Here is a 19,721-nt window from a genome sequence, read left to right on the forward strand (position 1 = left end):
ACAGGTTACCCTCTTGGCAGGTGACCTTAGAATTTTTGTTTCAATGATGAACAATTAATAAGCCAAATTCCACAAACATTGATTCTGAGCATTTTTTCCCTGTAACTCTATTAACCTAAATCAAGGACATGCATATGATCTTATTTTTTTAACTTAAAAAACTTTATTAATTTTTAATTGAAGGATAATTGTTTTACAGTATTGTGTTGGTTTCTAGCAAACATCAACATGAATCAGCCACAGATTTACCCATGTCCCCTCCCACTTGAACATTCCTCCCCCTTCCCTTCCCATCCCACCCCTCTAGGTTGTTACAGAGTTCCAGTTTGAGTTCCCCGAGTCATATAGCACATTCCCACTGGCTACCTATTTTACATATGGTAATGTATGTTTCCGTGTTACTCTCTGCATACATCCTACCTTCTCCTTGCCCCTCCTCCCTAGCCATGTCCATAAGTCTATTATTCTCTGTGTGTGTGTCTCCATTGCTGCCCTGCAAGTAGGTTCATCAGTGCCATCTTTCTAGGTTCCATATACATGTGTTAGTATACAGTATTTGTTTTTCTCTTTCTGACTTACTTCACCATATGATCTTATACTACTATCCTATTCTTTAATTTTATGGAAAGTTCATAACAATTTTTTTCCCACTATTGGTTTTGCAGTTTTACTATTTTGGATATCGTATGGCTTATTACTGTCATCTACCATGAAGCTACTATCATTTCTTAGAAGTTCTTGAGCCATGTTAGAATCAGCTGGGGATGCTGTTAAAATGCAGGGTCCCTCACCCCCCAAAATTATGGTTCAGTAGGTTCAGGGTGGTGCCTTGGAATTTGCATTTTAATAAGCCAGCACATAATTCTGATATAGGTGTTAAACAGAACACAGGTTGGGAAACACTGCTCTATGAGTTTATAAAATAGTAGTTCTAAAAGGCTTTTTTTTAGAACAATATTTCAGCAGTTAATAGAGAAGCCTAGAAAGCAGGCTATATTTTGATGGGTATGAAATTACTGAGAAAGGAAGTCATTTGGCACACGTGAAAGTGCCCTCAAAGGGCTGCTGTCAAATTGAGTTTGCCTGTCTTTTTTTGGACCCCACACATCTTGTAGGATGTTACAAAATTGATGCTGGATTATGCCTCCTTGTTTATTCACTACTGGTAAGGAAATACGGGCCTCTAAACACTGCCTGGGTAGTCATATGAAATATGCCATTTGTTATAATCCTTAGTGATTTCAGAAACCACAGACACTCAGTCTACTGAATGTGGCTCCTAGGGCCTCCTCACTTAGTGCTTCTATCCCTCTTTAAGTGTACCCTCTATAATCAGAGTTGGATTTATTAGACCTGGCACACACACAAGAAAATCAGTAAAACCATAAAAGGGAATTTGAGTAAACTTGAGACTCTCAATACATGGAAAGAAATTCCCCACAGACTGTATAGGAGTTGTAATTCTCAGAAACAGTCATGTCAAGGGGAACATTTTTTAAAAAAGACATGCTTTTTCTCAGTTCTTATTTTAAAACTAAATATTTGAGATTTACATATTTAAGATTATGCCTTCTTTTGAAGGTATTTGTCTTTAATAATCAGGAAAAATATCTAAGAATTCAAATGTCACAAATTGAATTTATGACAGTCTTAATTATTTGTGCATAATGCAATACTTTTAAGACAACAGTTGCATGAACCAGAAGCATACAGTATAAGGAACTTCTGGGTATGGATAGTAGTCAGTACAATGTGAATAGTAGTTAATGGTGGTGGGGGTATTAGCATCTACTTTCATAAGAATAAGCAGGAAGCCTGGGATAAAAGGGAGTAACCACTAATGAAGTGGAAAAGACTCCCAATGCAGCCCAATCCATTACTGGATTAGCTTGAAAATGGCCGTTGTGATGAACAAATGGATCTGTTACTCAAAATCAGAAGAGTTCACCTCCCTTTGGGACTCTTTGAATTGCTTGTCACATTTCAAGTTCAAAGCCTGCAGTCCTTGAACTTTAAAAGGGTTTATTGTCTAACTCTGAATTCTCTCACCATTCCTAATGCTTTAATATAGTATGGGTTCATTACATCCTTAATTGGAGGGAAAGAGATAGGTTTTATCCTCAGGCCATTAGGATATGGTATTTATAAAAACCAACTGTTCATCGTTACAGTCAGAGAAGATGATGACCATGATCATGATGATAATAACTACTATTTGTTGACATCTTATTAAATGGCAGGACTTAGTTAAGCAAGGCTACTGTTAACTTTTACAGCATTTTGTGTGCCTTTATTTATGGTAGTTGATGTCCACTTGGGGGGTGTATGACTTAAATAGCAAAATTCAGGCTGAATTTCAACCCCTACACCCCCCTTAGCTGAGTGCTCTTAGGCAGTGAACAACCTGCTCAGTGGCCTTGTTGTTAAGCATGACATCTTCGGAGAAGAGGAAACTGAAGCTCAGTGAAGCTAAATAACTTTCACAAGACCAGTCAGCCATTAAGTTGCAATTTCTGGACTTCACCTAAGATCTGATTCCAAAGTCACTGGCCTTACCATCAACTCTCGGCCTAGACCAAAGAAAATCTTTGGTACAGCCCTATGTGATTTATTATAGTAAGGAGAAAACACAGCATCCAACACACTATGTTTAACTAAATTAAAATTGACTAAGGTCTGTACCAGATGAAGCAGGTGGTAAAGAATCTGCCTGCCACTGCAGCAGACACAAAGGACATGGTTCGATCCCTGAATTGGGAAGATCCCCTGGAGTAGGAAATGGCAACCTACTCCAGTATCCTTGGCTGAAAAATCCCATGGACAGATGAGCTTGACAGGCTACAGTCCATGGAGTTGCAAAGAGTCAGACACAGCTGAGCAAACACACACACACACACACACACACACGGATATAGTCACAATTGCAATAAACCTTAATGCAAGGTGGAGACCTTAAATTACTAAACTCTTGTGCTCTTGAGTTGTATGACTACAGAAATTCTTATTTTTCATTATACTCATTACAAAGCATTAGCTTTCACTTTGCATGATGTCCAGGGATCTTTAGGATTGGTCCTTCCTTGAATCTCACACCTCATCTCTTGCTTGCTGATCCTACCAGGGTCCCATGACTAAGAATAAGTGATAGTTTCTAGAATGCATTGTATGCCCACTCTTTGCAGGTTATTTTCCTTTTCAGTGCCCACTGTCAGCCTCAGCCCTTTGCAGGTTATTTTCCTTTTTCTTTTTTCAGAATCTCCCTCTTCACCTCACCTTCATCACTGCCATTTGTCCTTCAGAATTCAGCTCAGACACATATACTCTAGGAAGCTTTCCTGCTTCCTACCCCCAGTGTAGAATAGGTGCCTCTCCAGAGTGTTCTAGTCTCTTTCCCCCTGGCTTTCAGTTACATTCTGGCAGGAGATCAGAGGGAGGGAGCAGAGTGAGGTCTGCTTATTTATTCCCGACTCCCTCCCTGCTTGGTCACTGCAGGTTGACCGTGTCTTCCATCCACAGCCACAGCTCCTGTCAGGCAGTGCTTTGCATACAGCCCCTAACTGTTCTCTTTAACTTCTTCTTCAGCCAGAGGGGTGTTGTGCCTCCTCCTGGCTCCCGGCCCCAGAGCACTAAGGTGCCTTTTCCTACACCGTGCCCACATCTGTGTAAATAGTCCCTTTATTAACTCCCTTCAGTTACCCAGCTTGAGGTGCCCCTGTTTCCCGCTGTGACCATGCCTGATCCACAGCTGATCCCATCTGGTGTCCAGGAGGTTTCACGCCTGTGCCGGCTTGACCTTCACAGGCTCTAGGCCCCTGATTAGTCCTTAAGAAAAGCAAGATCTTTTCTAATGGGGATTCAGAAGAACTTTCAAATAAAGTCCAATATGACCTCCCCTATGAATATCTGATACCCAATCTCTTTCCTGGATCTTACACCAAAAAAATCTTAAATTGCCTACAGGTACCGCACCCCCCCACCTTCAGCTCATGACTTTGACCAAAGTGATTGCTTTTACAAACTTGCTTCTGAGTTCATTGATTCTTCCAGCTTCTTTAGGTTTTTTATTTTCATACATTTCCCCTTACATGTCATTCTTGTTACCTCAGTCCTTCTCTGCACTCCTCCCACAGGTTCCTCTCTCCCTTCTTCAGAAGGGGCCCAGCCCTCATGTCACTCTCTCCCAGCTAGAAGTAGAATTTTCTTTCTTTGAGTTCTGTAATGCTTGGCTTCTATATACCAAACTCTACACTGAGTTGTCAAATTTGTAAAATGCTTTATCTCACCACAAGATAATAAACTCAAGCTCTCTCTGACCTGGGCTTCGTGACTCCCTCAGATCCAAACGCAGTGCTTTACAGATTACATGTGCTTAAAATTATGCATGAGATGACTGGATATGGCTGATAGATCAATAGAGGAGTATTCTTTATTGCTTTAAGGTATCTGTGCCTGATATTATTCACCAACTTCTCATTGAGTAAGACTAACATTTTCAAATTTCATCTTTAATCAACATAAATGTTGTCAAGTCTTGGTGTACAAAAGGAATACAATGAGTATATAACCATTTGTATTAGCATTCTAAGACTTTTAAGTTGATAAACATGGCATGGGTTCCATTTACACTAGAGAATTCAGTTTAATATTTCATAAACTGAATTATTTTCATTTATTTCATAAATAAATTAAATATTCCATAAACTGAATTATTTTTAACCAACTGATAATTTTAAAAAGGAACAGTTGCTGGTTGAGAGAGAATGTCTTAGCCAAACTGTGATGCTTTGAATGAAATAATGCGTTAATTGGCAAGTGAGAAAATATTTAAATATCCTGTATGCATTACATGCGAGCAAGATAGTTTTAGACACATGATCATTTCCTCATAGTCTCATTTGACATGTTATTTTTCAAGTGGAATATGATCATCCTTAGAAAGAATTAGTTCCCCATTTTGACCATGAAGAGACAGCAATATCATATGAAAATTATTGCTCACCAGGACGTGCTATGGGCAACAGACCTAGTAAAAGAACGCATGGCCAGTAATGTACTTATGACAGACATAATTATTTTAAAAACTTTTTTTTAGAACTTAGAATAGCCACTGCGAGGGGTGAGGGTGGGAACAGTTTTTCTCTTTTTTTGCCTTTTGAAACTATTTTTATTTTTATTTATTTATTTTTTTTTTTTCACTCAGAGATCAGACTTCTCTTGTTTTAAGTCACCAAGTTCGTGGTAATTTATGTCAGCCCTAGGAAGGTTACCTTCCTAGGGCTGAAACTATTTTTAAATTAATCCTATAGGTACAAATAGCCTGACTTTTAAGAATTACCTGAAGTTGACTCTGATTCCTAAATTAAGGCCCTAACATGCAGCTAGTTTAAAGTGCTGCTGAAATTTCCTTCCTAAACTCTTTTCCATTGAGTTTTCCCTGGGATCCACTTTCACTGGAAGTGAAAATCTACAATGAAGTCTCCTTTCTCAGCAGCATTTCTCTGTCAGTCTTCATACTTTCATTTTTCAGTAAGCCTATAATTTTCTCTGGAGTCTCTCACAATCATTGTAGACATGTGGGTCTGTGCGTATGTTATCCCAGCCACTTCATGTCTCAAACAGTTCCTTCGACTATTTTGGTCACATACACTTCAAGTGAAGCATTTGCACCTGCCTTGAGATTTGGATCTACATTGAGGAGAAGTTCTTGTAGCTAATTCCCAGTGTCAGATTCAGAAGGGGCCATGTGCTTAAATATTACCTAAATCCCAGCCCTCTAGGACCAGTAGCACTTGGGGAAGACGCGGTGTCCCAAGTGCTTTACCTGCTGCATAAAGGAAGCAAGGACTGTGTTTATGGAAAATTTAAATTTGCAAAGAGCATACTCCCTTTAAGAATGCTCTTAATAGATGATTGCTACTCCAGTACTCTTGCCTGGAAAATCCCATGGATGGAGTAGCCTGGTGGGCTGTAGTCCATGGGGTCGCTAAGAGTCAGACACAACTGAGCGACTTCACTTTCACTTTTCACTTCCATGCATTGGAGAAGGAAATGGCAACCCACTCCAGTATTCTTGCCTGGAGAATCCCAGGGACGGGGGTGCCTGGTGGGCTGCCGTCTATGGGGTCTCACAGAGTTGGACACAACTGAAGCGACTTAGCAGCAGCAGCAGTAGAACACAAATCATTTTGTTAAAATTGATTGTCAATGATCCCTGAGCAATTGCTTTGCATACTCTCCTCTATGCCCAGTACTAGCCACCATGGGGCACGCTAGAAAATGGGAGGTACTTCTCATCACTGAAACCTCAGATCAAATGCCACCTCGAATGTGCAAGCTCTTTCCTAACCACTTACATGCATGTGCACCAACCCCAAGTCACTCACTCTCTTCATCACAACCTATCACTATCTAATAACATATTTCATATATTGTTTCTGTTACTAGCCTTAATTTGGGATTGACAATGGAAGATGCAATTGACTAGTCATCAGACAAGAAAGGAAAAAAGCCAGATTAACTCTAATAGAATTTGTTTATAAAAACTATATATTTTATTATTTCTTACCCTGACAGTGCTGTCATGATGGATAAATACCCCATCTGAACTAGTTATTTAACCTACATTAGAAAAGAGAAATGATGGATGGGAAGGACAGGTTGTGTTCATAAGTTCAAAGAGGTACTGTCCAAATTTAACAGTGATTAACAAATTTCATTACTTTCAAGGTGCTATGACTATCAAACATTAATGTAAATAAATAAATATTGTCATACACCTTAGAAATCAGATTCTTTTACATGAATTGGAAGAGTGAATCTTACATAATTTGTAAAACAAATGAAATTCTTCAGTTCGACATATAGACTTCTGACATCATAATCGATCTTCTAACTCTATGGTTCTGTGTTATCATATGTACTCTACTTCAGTGTGAAATGAATCCATTAATTCAACAAAAATTTACACACTTCATACTGGGTATGCCTGATGTAACAATAGTGAACAAAGCCAAGACCCTGACCTCATTGAGCTTTCAGTTGAATGGTGAAGAAAGACATTAATCAGGTAATGCCAATAATCATCTTTGAATGATGATATCTGAGAAAAGAAACATGCCAGATGTTCTGAGAATATATGGCAGCCAAAGTCAGCTGGATCTGGGTTTGGAAGAAATCTCCCAGAGTAAGCAACGTTTTGAGTTGAAATATGAAATAATTAGTTTTTAACTAGGTGAAGATTTAACTGTGAAGAGTGGAAGTAGAGTGTGTGTTCCAGAGAGTGGAAAAATCATGTTCAAAAGAGTGGGGTAAGTTTGTTTTTGCAGCTGTTAAGGATTCAGGAAAACACATATTTGCACTACACTGACTTTTCCTGGCAAATAGCTAAATATACTTGGTGTGTGATTGTTTATAAAACTATATTTCTAAAAGTTTGTGTGAACAAAATACCATGAAACAAAGGAGTTAGGAAGAATAATGCTGAGTATCTGGATGAACCTTAAAAAACTGCTAACCAAATGCTCTTTTGGTGAACTATATTCCTTTTGCAAATCTCAATGAGGACTTTCAACACTTTCCCATTATCATATCTAAATTGTGCATTCTTTTAGGGACAAAGGGGGAAAGCTTAACCAAATTCATAAACTTTTAGCCACTTTCCAAGTATACTTATTGGGTCTGGTTCACTGTACAATTCTGACTTTTGATCACTTGCCAAATGAATAACAAAAAATAAATGGCTTGATTGTTCTATTACCTTCAACAGTTATAAATCAAGATGGCCAGCCCCTCATAGAAGGAAAACTTAAAGAGAAGCAAGTCAGATGGAAGTTCATCAAAAGGTGGAAAACCCGTTATTTTACACTGGCCGGAAATCAACTTCTGTTTCAAAAAGGAAAGTCTGTAAGTCCCTCTGACATCTTTTACACTTGCGTTTTTAAAGCCTTGATCTTTGCCAACCTGATAGGCATTTTGTCTGGAGTAAAATGGCCAATAATTTTTCCTTCTCCATTTTACAGTTTTACGGTGTCATTTTATTACACATACCTTTTTGACTGTCCTGTTCATTCCTACATTAGTTGGTTCACTGTCCTTCTCAATTTATTATGGAAGGGTTTTTTTGTTAACATAAATTTTAGAAGATGAACCACAGAAGGTCTGTCCAGGAATCTTGACTTGAACACCGTGCATTCTGTTTCCTTGTGGATCACCTACATAAATATGTGGCTTTGACTCTGACTTCTTTTATGATTGAAGGCTATATTTAGACGTGGGGACCTGAGGAAGGGGAATAGTAGGCAGGGAAAAAGGTTGATTTAAGTACTTTTTATATGAATTAATATTACTATCTTTCATTTAATATTCAGTTAATTGATAGAACAGAATTCTGAAAGAATTAATAAATATTCATTTAATATAATTTTCAATCTGAAGTAGGATGCTCAGTAAATATCTGTATTCTGAATTTTCAGTGAGAAACTTGTGAAATAATATTATATTGCAATCAATAATGCAAAGTTATCCCTTTTTTCCAAATCACATTTATTTATCATTAAACTCTTCTCACTCAAGATCAGGGAGCATGAAATTTTGATGTACTTCTTGGTTATTTTGAGATATAAGAATAATAACTTCTCAGTGCTTATCATGTTCCACAGTGGATTACCTCTCACAATCTTCAGAACAATTCTTTGAGATCAGCACCATTGTTATTGCCATTTTATAGATGGGGAAACGGAGGCACAAAGAGACTGATGGGCTTATCTGAGGATACAGCCAGTAAGGTGAGAAAGGGCAAAACTGGAGTTAGACTCAGGCAATGTGACACCAAAGCATGTTCTTAAATGAGTCCACTGTCAAGCTTCCCATGTACATCTAAAATACAGGGTCAGTAGCAAATCAAAGTGTGTCTGGATTAATTGATGAGAGTGTTAAATTACTAAAAAATTACATTTCACTAACAGCACATACACCATATCTTTAGGATGCTCATTACCAAATTTGTTTGAACTCCTCAACAGAAATCAAATATGGTGTATCTGTATTATGATGAATTCTGATCAGTGTTCTTTTAGTTAATAAAACCTCACATTAACTTTTTAAATGGAAAAGAACATTTTGATGGTACCTGTTTTCAACTCATGTTACTTTCTTCATCTGTGTGTTTTATAAAATATACAGATGACTTTCCTGTGGCTAAAGATCTTTCTGAATGAGAAATGTAATGGTGTGTTCAATTTGGAAAGTTATTGGAGGTATAAGGAAACTTTTTTTTAGCATAGGTTCACATTGAAGCATTTTTAAAGTGTTTAAAATGACCATTTGAACTTCCTGTCTTTGTTAAAGAAATCAGAATAAAAGTTAAGATGTAGTGATTTTTCCAATCCCTTGGGACAGAGTAGAGTTAGTGCGTAAGAGTGTTTTTCCTGAACTCAAATACTGACCTTTATACTTCTTGATTCAGAGCTCTTTAATAAAATTTAGAGAATAAGCTATTTTCTGATTGGCTAACTTATTTGACATCTTTATCAGGAGATAATGATTTGACATTCCAGAAGTCTGACAGACCATTTGGCTCAAATATTAGAAAATACTATAATATAGCATAGAGACCACACCAAAACCCTTCTCATCCTTAGGGACACTGTAACCTTGCAGTGGTCAGCAATCCAACTGCAGCTTCAGCCACATCATAGAGGGCCTTTCTTGTAAAAGAGGAAAATGTGCATTTTAAAGTAAGAACTAAAAGCTTATAGTGTTATTTTTCACTTTTGCCTTCTAAGGTCTTCATCTCCACCAAACAGCTAGGTAATTGTTTCCTTTGATTTCTTTCAAAAATATGTCTCTTATAAAAAGCTATAAGTATAATATTAAATGTAATAAATAGTTATTAAACATTAAAAGTTAAATGCTTTTTAATGCTTGGTTGAAGGACACTTCCCGTATATCAGTATTTTTTTTATGTGAAGTATAGTTGATACACAATGTTGTGTTAATTTCTGCTGTACAGCAAAGTGATTCAGTTATACATTTATTATAATATATATATACCTTATTTTTAAATATTCTTTTTCTACAATGTTTTGTCATAGGATATTGAAGATAGTCCTCTGTGCCATACAGTAGGACCTTGTTATTTATCTGTTCTACATATAATAGCTTATATCTGTTAATCCCAACCTCCCACTCCATCCCTCCTCTAACCACCTCCCCTTTGGCAACCACAGGTCTGTTCTCTATAAGTCTGCTTCTGTTTTGTAGATATTAGATTCCACATATAAGTGATATCATATGGTATATATCTTTCTATTTCAGACTTACTTCACTTAGTAAGATAATCTCTAGTTGCACCCATGTTGCAGCAAATGGCATTATTTTGTTCTTTTTTATGGCTGAGTAGTATTGGAGAAGGAAATGGCAACCCACTCCAGTGTTCTTGCCTGGAGAATCCCAGGGACGGGGGAGCCTGGTGGGCTGCTGTCTATGGGGTCGCACAGAGTCGGACACGACTGAAGTGACTTAGCAACAGCAGCAGCAGTATTCCATTGTATATATGTAACATATCTTCTTTATCCATTCATCTGATGATGGGCATTTACATTGTTTCCTTGGTTATCTTGGCTACTGTGAATAGTGCTGCTGTGAACAAAGGAGTGCATGTATGTTTTTGTGTTATAGTTTTGACCAGATATACCCCCAAGAGTGAGATTGCTGAGTCATATGATACTTCTGTTTTTTGTTTTCTGAGGCACATCCATACTGTTCTCCACAGTGGCTGCACGAAATTACATTCCCACCTATACGGCAGGAGGGTTCCCTTTACTCCACACCCTCTCCAGCTTTTCTTATTTGTAGACATTTTAAGGATGGCCATTCTGACTGGTGTGAGGTGGTACCTTATTGTAGCTTTGATTTGCTGTTTTTTAATAATTAGCGATGTTGAGCATCTTTTCACATGCCTAGTGGCCATCTGTACGTCTTCTTTGGAGAAATGTCTATTTAGGTTTTTTGTCCATTTTTCACTTGGATTGTTTGGTTTGTTGTTGTTGAGTTGTATGAGCTATATGTACATTTTGGAAATTAAGCCCTTGTCGGTTGTATCATTTGCAAATATTTTCTCCCATCCTGTAACTTGTCTTTTCATTTTGTTTATGACTTGCTTTGCAAAAGCTTGTAAGTTTAATTAGGTCATATTTGTTTATTTTTGTTTTAATTTCTATTGCCTTGGGAAATTGACCTAAGAAAATATTAGTACAACTTATGTCAGAGAATGCTTTGCCTATGATCTCTTCTAGGAGTTTTGTGGTGGCACGTCTTATGTTTAAGTCTTTAATCCATTTTATTTTTATGCATAGTGAGAGGGTGTGTTCTAACTTCATTGATTTACATGCAGCTGTCCAGCTTTCCTAGCACCACTTGCTGAAGAGACTATCTTTTTCCCAGTGTATATTCCTGTCTCTTTTGTTGAAGATTAATTGACTGAGGTGTGTGGGTTTATTTCTGGGCTCTTTTCTTCTGACATCAGTATTTTTAATTGCTCTTTTTGTTTGATGCTCCTGAGATTTTTCCAAGGTGGACAATACACCATAGAAAGTTTGGGATGAGTGAAAAAGATGTTTTTCCATTGCAAAGTGAAAAAAGGGTGATTATGAATGGGCAGGTAGGGAAAGGAGGGTTGGCAAGATTCTCAACCACAGGTACATTCTCCAGTAGACAAAGTGGACTCAGGGATGTTAAAGATCTGAAATTGCTTTAAAGAAGTATCTGATTCCTTAAAAAATATTAATGCTAGCCCTGCCTGACAACTCTGGTGTTAGAGAGATTCTTAAGGATCTGCTTTAATGCAAAGAAAATGTAACATCATTAAATATTTCTTCCCTTAATATTTGTGGACAAGTCATGCTTCCAAAGATTGAGAAAATTTCAAAAACAGTTTGATCTACTTAAACACTGGAGCCCTGTTTATTCAATTAACACCTCTTTCTCAGAGGTAACACAAAGAAAAATTCAATTTCAGGCCTCTAAAATTATCTCAAATTCTGAGTTAATAGTACCCCAAATTGTACAGCTGTGTTTTGCTCTATTAATACAGTGTTAATATCAATAGAGAACGGCATAAAGTCAAATAAATACGAATCAAACATTTTCATCAGTCCCACTATATAATACTTTTCTATAAATTGGCTATTTTATTCTAACTTAAGATAGTACAACAAAAAACCAGCTGCTCACTTCTTCAGTTGTTTTCGTGACTAAACTGAGGCCTTAGCACCCAAAATAACAAAGGTCTCAAGTCACGTGAAGTGAACAGATTCTGATCCTCTTGGAAAATTCTCCAGGAGCCAGAGAGATTTCCATACTCTGGAAGCCAGCTCATGTTCTTTCCTTCCCATGCATTTCAGAAAGATGATCCTGATGACTCCCCAATAGAACTCACCAAAGTACAGAGTGTGAAAGTTGTGGCCAAGAAACGCAGGGATCGCTCTCTCCCCCGGGCTTTCGAAATTTTCACAGACAATAAAACCTATGTTTTCAAGGCCAAGGATGAGAAGAATGCAGAAGAGTGGCTCCAGTGCATCAATGTGGCAGTTGCCCAAGCAAAAGAGAGGGAAAGTAGGGAAGTAACCACATATCTCTAAGGATTTGCAAGCCGATCTCATACCAGTTGTATACAGCGGGCATGGCACTATCATTGCCAATGTTAAGAAAAAGAAATAAATTCACCAAATCATGCTGTCTTTTACTAAAAACCAATGGAAAAGTTTTCTCCAGGAAGCAAGACTAAAAGTGGCAGGATCCTGGTACATTTCAGATCTATATGGCATTGGCATTAACTCCGGAACAGCTCTGTGAGGCGTATAAGAAAAGGAGTTATGGATGATATGGAGCCAGAAAGGGGAGAGAAGGGATCTAGAAACTTCTGTACCTATGGCATTGTACATTATAAGAAAACAACTTTAAAAGATACCTGAACTGCCTGTCCTAAGGAAATATTAGGCACTTCTGATGACAAGTAGTCAGTAGTATTAAAAGGAAAAAACCTACAAGGAAAAGTCAAATTGATAAACACTGAAGAAAACCATACAACTTACTTACAGACATAAAATTACATTTATCCTCTCCTAATGTGAAGGAGGCTAACACTTGGTAAAATGGTTCTCAAATTAAGCCAGTTATGTAATTAAATATCTGTCCTTCATAACTCCTTATCTGATTATTCCTTTTAGGTTCATATAATATGATCTAAAGTTTAGTTACTTGGCTGTATCTCCTGCCAAGGCAGTAAGTTAAGCTAGGATTAAACATAGAAGACCATTTTCCCCATCTTCAAAATATATGCCATTTCTGTTAAAATCTGAGATTTTAAAGTTCTATAGTTTCTTTCTTTTCATTCAATATTTTAATATCTCCAAATTATAAACCTGTATTTGTTTTTGCCATTACCCATAATTTAAAAAAATTAAATCATGGTAGGCAGAATTCTAGAATGACTTTCATGACCCAAACCCTGATAAAATCTCTTCCCCTGAGTGTGGTGGGACCTACAACTTCTAACTAATAGAATATGGCAAACAGGACAGGATAGTCTCTGCCATGATTATGCTACATTACATGGCAAAGGAAGGAAATGTTTCAGTTGTAATGAAGGTCTTAATCAGCTGACTGAGTTAACTGAGAGGATATGGTCCTGGGTAGGCCTGGCTTAATCAGATGAGCCCTTTGAAAGGGTGAACAAGTCAGAGACTCTCTCCCACTGACCTTGAATAAGCTGCCATGAGTTCTACAGCTTCGTGGAAATGAATTTTGCCACAGCAGTGTGAACAACTTGGAAAAGGATCCTGAGCCTCAGATAAGAGTCCATTCTCCACCAACACCTTGATTGCAACTATGCGAAACCTTAAGCAGAGAACCCAGCTATACCATGCTTGGACTCCTGATCCATGGAAGCTTTTTGATAATAAATATGTGTTGTTTTAAACTATTAAGTGTGTGTGGTAATTTGTCATATAGCAATAGATAACTAATACAAAAGCTAACTTGTAATACACATACAGATTTTTTTCCTTGAAATTTATTAAACACAGCCTAATATAGAAATGTGGAGAAAGGATGTTAAGTACTCAATACTCTGAATTCTACCCTGACTCTATTGCTAACTCACTAGGATAGGAAATACAAAGGGGCCAAGTTTAAGGAAGGGAACCATTCAATTTTAAGTTTAAATGTAAAATCTGAGAGTATTGTGAGTCATGGTAGTTCTTACAAGTTGGAAATAAGAGTTTGGGAGGTCAAAATTTGGGCTCATCATGTATATAGATGGTCACTGAAGATGTGGAATTAGATGAAATTACTCAGGGAGTGTTAGACAACAATTAATAAGAGCTTCCTTGGGACACCCAGCATTTAAGCAAAGGGAGTCTGATTAGTGTTCAGAGATATTATAAACCAGAAGAAATAATGTCACAAAGGCCAAGGTTTTCAAGGAAAAGAAAGAGATCAGTCATATGAAATCCTGAAGAGTAATTGCTTAAGATAAAGAATGACTTTTGCAACTAAGAAGTAACTTGTGTCATTGGCAAGAACAATTTCATTGGAGTGATGTTGTGAAAGTCAAATTTCAGTGAGTTGAAGAATCAACAAGAGGTTAAGAGTTTAAACCAACAGTTGAACTCCCCTTTCAAAAACATGGGGCTAAGATGGAGAAGGTGGTTTTGTTGTTTGCTTTAAGGATGCATTAGACCTAAAGGAAAGAAGTTTAAAACACAGAAAGAAAGAGGAAAAATAACTTTGCTTGAGCAAAGTTTCTAGAAGTGAAGGATGAAATCTCCTTTATTCCACAGCAATTTATGGGAACTGCTACCAAGCAGCAGATACCATGGTGAGCCTAGAAATATGAAAATAAAAGATCCAGCTCCTCCCTTCAAGGAGTTTATGGTGTAGTGGAGGAAACAGACATGTACAACAAAAATTAAAATGCTGTGTGGCCAAGTGCCTTGATGGAGGTATGCACAGGGTCCTGAGGAAACACAGGAGAAGATACTACTGTAAGTGACTTGGAATTCAGCTTGGCCTCCTATAACTGTTCCCCAGAAGTGTTAGAGAATGAACTTGTCTTAAAGAACTAGGAGGAGTGTTGTGGGCAGACAAAAAAAACAAATGACCAGTAGAGGGAACCATCTTGCAAAGGCCAAGGAGGAAGAGGAAACATGGTTCATTTGTAAAACGGCAAGTCCTCAGCTGGGATTGGAACATAAGGGACCTGTTGGGAGTGGTACAGAATACTCCTGTAGGCCTGTGGGGTCGTAGCATGTAGGGCTTGGGTCCATGCTAAGGATCTTGAACTTTTTCCTTAAGATGGTGAAATGAATTGAAAGGTTTTAAAAAGATTCGTATTTAGAGAAAAAAATCTTGATCATGGTATAGAGAATGGATTGTAGCAGGGAAATGATTTGGGAGGTTCTTGAAAGGTGGTGGGGCTTCCCTGATTGCTCAGTTGGTAAAGAATCTACATGCAATGCAGGAGACCCCAGTTTGATTCCTGGGTTGGGAAGATCCCCTGGAGAAGGGAACAACTACCCACTCCAGTATTCTGGCCTGGAGAATTCCATGGACTGTATAGTCCATGGGGTCTCAAAGAGTTGGACACAACTGAGCGACTTTCACTTCACTAGAAGGTGGTGAGAACTTAAACTGATATAGTAGCAGAGGGGTTGGAGGGGAACGAAAATGCAGGAAGAATATTGAATTAGTAAACTGGACAGGACACTAGTGGATAGGATGGAGCTGGAGTATAGAAATGGAAGGAAAGACTCTCTGATGACTCCAAGGTGCTTTGGGGAAGCCTGATGCTTGATGATAGCATTCATTGAGATAGAAAATTCCAAAGCAACAATTTAAGAGGTGGGGCAGGTGGTAAATTTAATTTTAATGTATACATTCATTAATCTTAACATTCTCACGTGACGCTAGTGGTAAAGAACCCACTTGCCAATACAGGAGACGTGGGTTTGATTCCTGGACTGGGAAGACCCCCTGGAGGAGGGCATGGCAACCCACTGCAGTATTCTTGCCTGGAGAATCCCATGGACAGAGGAGCCTTATAGGCTACAGTCCATAGGGTCACAAAGAGTCAGACACTACTGAAGTGACTTCATGTATATATTCAAAGTCTAGCCAAGTGATTCACCTTGGACTAGAGGGACATCTCCTTCTATGAAGCTGTGCAGGAAAAGGGTGAGAAAAATCATAATTGTAAATAATTCTCTAAATAGTATTTTTAAATCTACTAGCTCATTTATATGAGTCACCCTCATAACATACCTGGTGAGTAACCCTACCTAGTTTAATCAATTAAGAAAAATTGAAATAGACAAGTAGAAATAGAGTAGAATTATTCTTGAAACTTAATTAACTAGCAGTGTCTAGTTTAGAGCACAACTCTCAGAGCCTTTGAGCCAGTTCGATCAGAGACCAGAGTTCAATCCCTGAGTCAGGAAGATACCCTGGAGGAGGGCACAGCAACCCACTCCAGTGTTCTTACCTCGAGAATTCCATGGACAGAGGAGCCTGGCAGGCTATAGTCCATTGGGTCACAAAAAGTCGGACACGACTGAAGCAACTGAGCATACACACGCAAAGAATGATATTTCTGGTTTCAATCCATGATGCAATAATTGCAAATGCAGGCAAATTTTCCTGGGTTCAGAATCACACTAGGCATTTTAGAATCATTGTCTTCTCACTGATGTTTGTGGCATATCCATCCCTATTGCCAGTTGGCTTACCACAAACTGGCCTTTCCCAAAAGGACTGCTGTTCCTAATCCCAGTCTATGAAGAAACCACTTTCTAAACATGTTTAAACCTTTATATATGTTGGTATGAATACAATTATAATCATAATCAGAAATTCAAGTGGTTTTCATTTTTACTTCATTTTGACTTTTTTCATCCCAGATAGCTGTGGAAACATAAATGTTTATGTGTGAGGCTCTCATCTTGTTATTTCTTAAGAACTTGGAGTTTGGTAAAAATAAATGTTCAATATTTTTCCAACACTAGGTTTTCTAGAAAATCCTTGGTTGGTGATGTTGAGGAACATTTCTGGGTCATCTTCCATTTGCTTACTTTGGGGCTTATTTATTATGATTATGCTCAAACATAAATATAGATTACTTAGTTGAAGAAACATTCTCTACTTCAGGAAACAGTTCTGAGATGAGGTAAGAGAATATGTGAGATGAATTCAAGGTGTGTTGCAAAGAAGTAAAAACCACAAATGCCCTAGTCAGAATTTCTAGTTCCCCAAAGCTAAGTTTTTAGATGAAAAACCCCAGATGTTTTCTTGTTTCAGAATAGTGCCAGGGTGTAGACCTCTTGGGGCTCTTCCTCCCCAACAATGCTTCTGAAAGACAAAGGGTTTGGAAAATCAGGGAGATTCCTCCCGATGCAGCAGAGTCTGGAGAAAGTAGCACAGGATTTGCGCACGAACACATGAGGATTCAAGTCCTACTTCTTGCCCAGACTAAATTACCAACCTGAGAAAAATCACTCCTCTCTCATTTCTGAGTTGGGGATAATTTATCTATGGAGTACAATTGCCATGAGGCTTAAATGTCATGTAAAAGCCTCCAGCAGAGAACCTTTGGGGCTTTCCAGTGGTTCAGTGGTAAAGAATCCGCCTGCCAGCGCAGGAGACTTTGGTTTGAGCCCTGGATTGGGAAGATCCCCTGGAGAAGAAAATGGCAACCCACTCCAGTATTCTTGCCCGGAGAACCCCATGGACAGAGGAGCCTGGCGGGCTATAGACCATGAGGTCACGAAGTGTTGGATACGACTTAGTGATTAACAAGAACAGAGAACCTTTATCTTAATAGGTGCTTGACAGTGCTCAGCTGGTAAAGAATCCAGCTGCAATGCAGGAAACCCCAGTTTGATTCCTGGGTCAGGAAGATCCACTGGAGAAGGGATAGGCTACCCACTCCAGTATTTTTGGGCTTTCCCAGTGACTCAGCTGGTAAAGAATCCACCTGCAATGCGGGAGACCTGGGTTCAATCCCTGGGTTGGGAAGATCCCCTGAAGAAGGGAACACCCATTCCAGTATTCTAGCCAAGAGAATTCCATGGACTGTGTAGTCCAGGGGGTTGTAAAGATTCGGACACCACTGAGTGACTTTCATTTTCATTTCACAGGGAAAAAAGAAAACCTACCAATGAAATTATAATGCAGTGCCTTAATAATAATCTAATGAGTAGTGTTTTACTTCAAAAAGTCTTTTATTGATTCTGAGGGATTTAGCAATTTTTTTCTGATGTAGGTACTTTGCATGGTATGTGATATGTAATCCTATAGATTGGTATCTATTTCAGTAACAAAGTGAAACATGGCTTTATTACATGTTGATGTCTTCCTTTCTTAGACAAAACACCTGTTGGTTGCTTAGCTAGTCACCAAGTACAAGGCTATAGGGCCTTGTGTAACCTGGTAATAGAAGGATGGACAGAAGGTGGAAACCTGTCTCATATGGAACTGTGGTTATTCCTCCACTGATGGCTCTTTTTCTAAGTAATGTCATGATTCATTTCAGTCCCTTCTGTGCTTTTCTGTGTACCCAATACATTTTTGTTTCAAAGTTAGATCATGGTATGATTTGTTAAGACATACTAACCAGCAGTTTATACACTAAACATGTAGTGTTGACCGTGTACATAATTCAGTTGAGGTTACAACATGAAGAGCTGGGGTCAAGTTCAAGTGACACCTGATCAGAGTTGTTCCCAATGTATGATGATTGCAAACCACCACCGACTGTAAGACACATCCCAATTTCAGAACTGATTAAAAATGGGAGGAAAAAACAGTGAATAAATGATCAAAAGTAAGTGTTAATATAAAGGTTCCACAGTATTCAAAACTGTATGCAAAAGTTTATGAACAATACATCACACAGCAAATGTAAGAATTTTAAAATCTTTTAACATGCTTTAAAAGGCCCCAGTGCATTAATTCTCACAGGTATGAGATCAGCCATTCTTGTGCATGCTTACCCTCTCTGTTAGTCATGGGTCTCCTTGTTCTATTCAGGTCCCCAAGGGATTGGGTTGGTTAGAGTGGATCTCTATTTAGTCTGCTGATTCAAAGTGCTGATCTCTTCCAGATACACCTTCACAGACACACCCAGAAAACATTTTACCAGCTATCTGGGCATCTCTGACGCCAAACAGGTTGACGTATAAAATTAATCATTTGATGGAAATCAAGATCATTAATGTCCACACACAAGCCGTGTGTCTGGTGCCCCAGTGTCCCCTCCCTGTATGCTCCTTTATCAAAGTCCCCTTCCCTGGCAGGGATGCTACATAGGGTATGGACCAAGATGCCAGGAGAGTGAGCATAGGGGTACGTGGTGTCTTTTACCCACTGTCACAGATTGGGGAGCATGGGGATAAGCTTGGGATGATGTCTGAAGAGGATTCCAGACCAGGAAGGAGGAACATATCCAGAAAAGCCCTAGCAATCAGTCATGCCAGAGACGAGAGTAGGGAGGCAAGGCCTGGAGCTGAGTTGGAAGCTGGGGACCCAGGGAGGAGCAGAGGGAGGCATAGAGCAGAGTGGGGAGAATGGATGGTGGGCTGTGTGAACTGCAGAGCATCAGGATGAGCCCCAGGGCTGGGCTTTTCCAGGCACCTGTCTGGGTGAGGAGGGTTCTGTGCAGTGTGCTT

General features: G+C 38.6%; 1 protein-coding gene across 14 annotated transcripts in view; it reads left to right on the forward strand.

Moving 5' to 3' along the window:
• The window catches only part of VEPH1 (ventricular zone expressed PH domain containing 1), a 326,186-nt gene that overhangs the window by 243,824 nt on the left and 62,641 nt on the right, over window positions 1–19,721 (forward strand). For 6 of the 14 annotated variants that reach the window (XM_055411004.2, XM_055411048.2, XM_055411040.2 and 3 more), the window contains exon 15: window positions 7,766–7,902. In XM_055411004.2, coding sequence (XP_055266979.2) covers window positions 7,766–7,902 — 137 coding nt within the window. The other 8 variants (XM_055410995.2, XM_055410978.2, XM_055410986.2 and 5 more) reach the window with 4 other exon arrangements.

The sequence above is a fragment of the Moschus berezovskii genome, chromosome 1 (genome assembly GCF_049115385.1).
Source record: "Moschus berezovskii isolate FMDL1 chromosome 1, NW_MosBer_1.0, whole genome shotgun sequence".
Classification (NCBI taxonomy): domain Eukaryota; kingdom Metazoa; phylum Chordata; class Mammalia; order Artiodactyla; family Moschidae; genus Moschus; species Moschus berezovskii.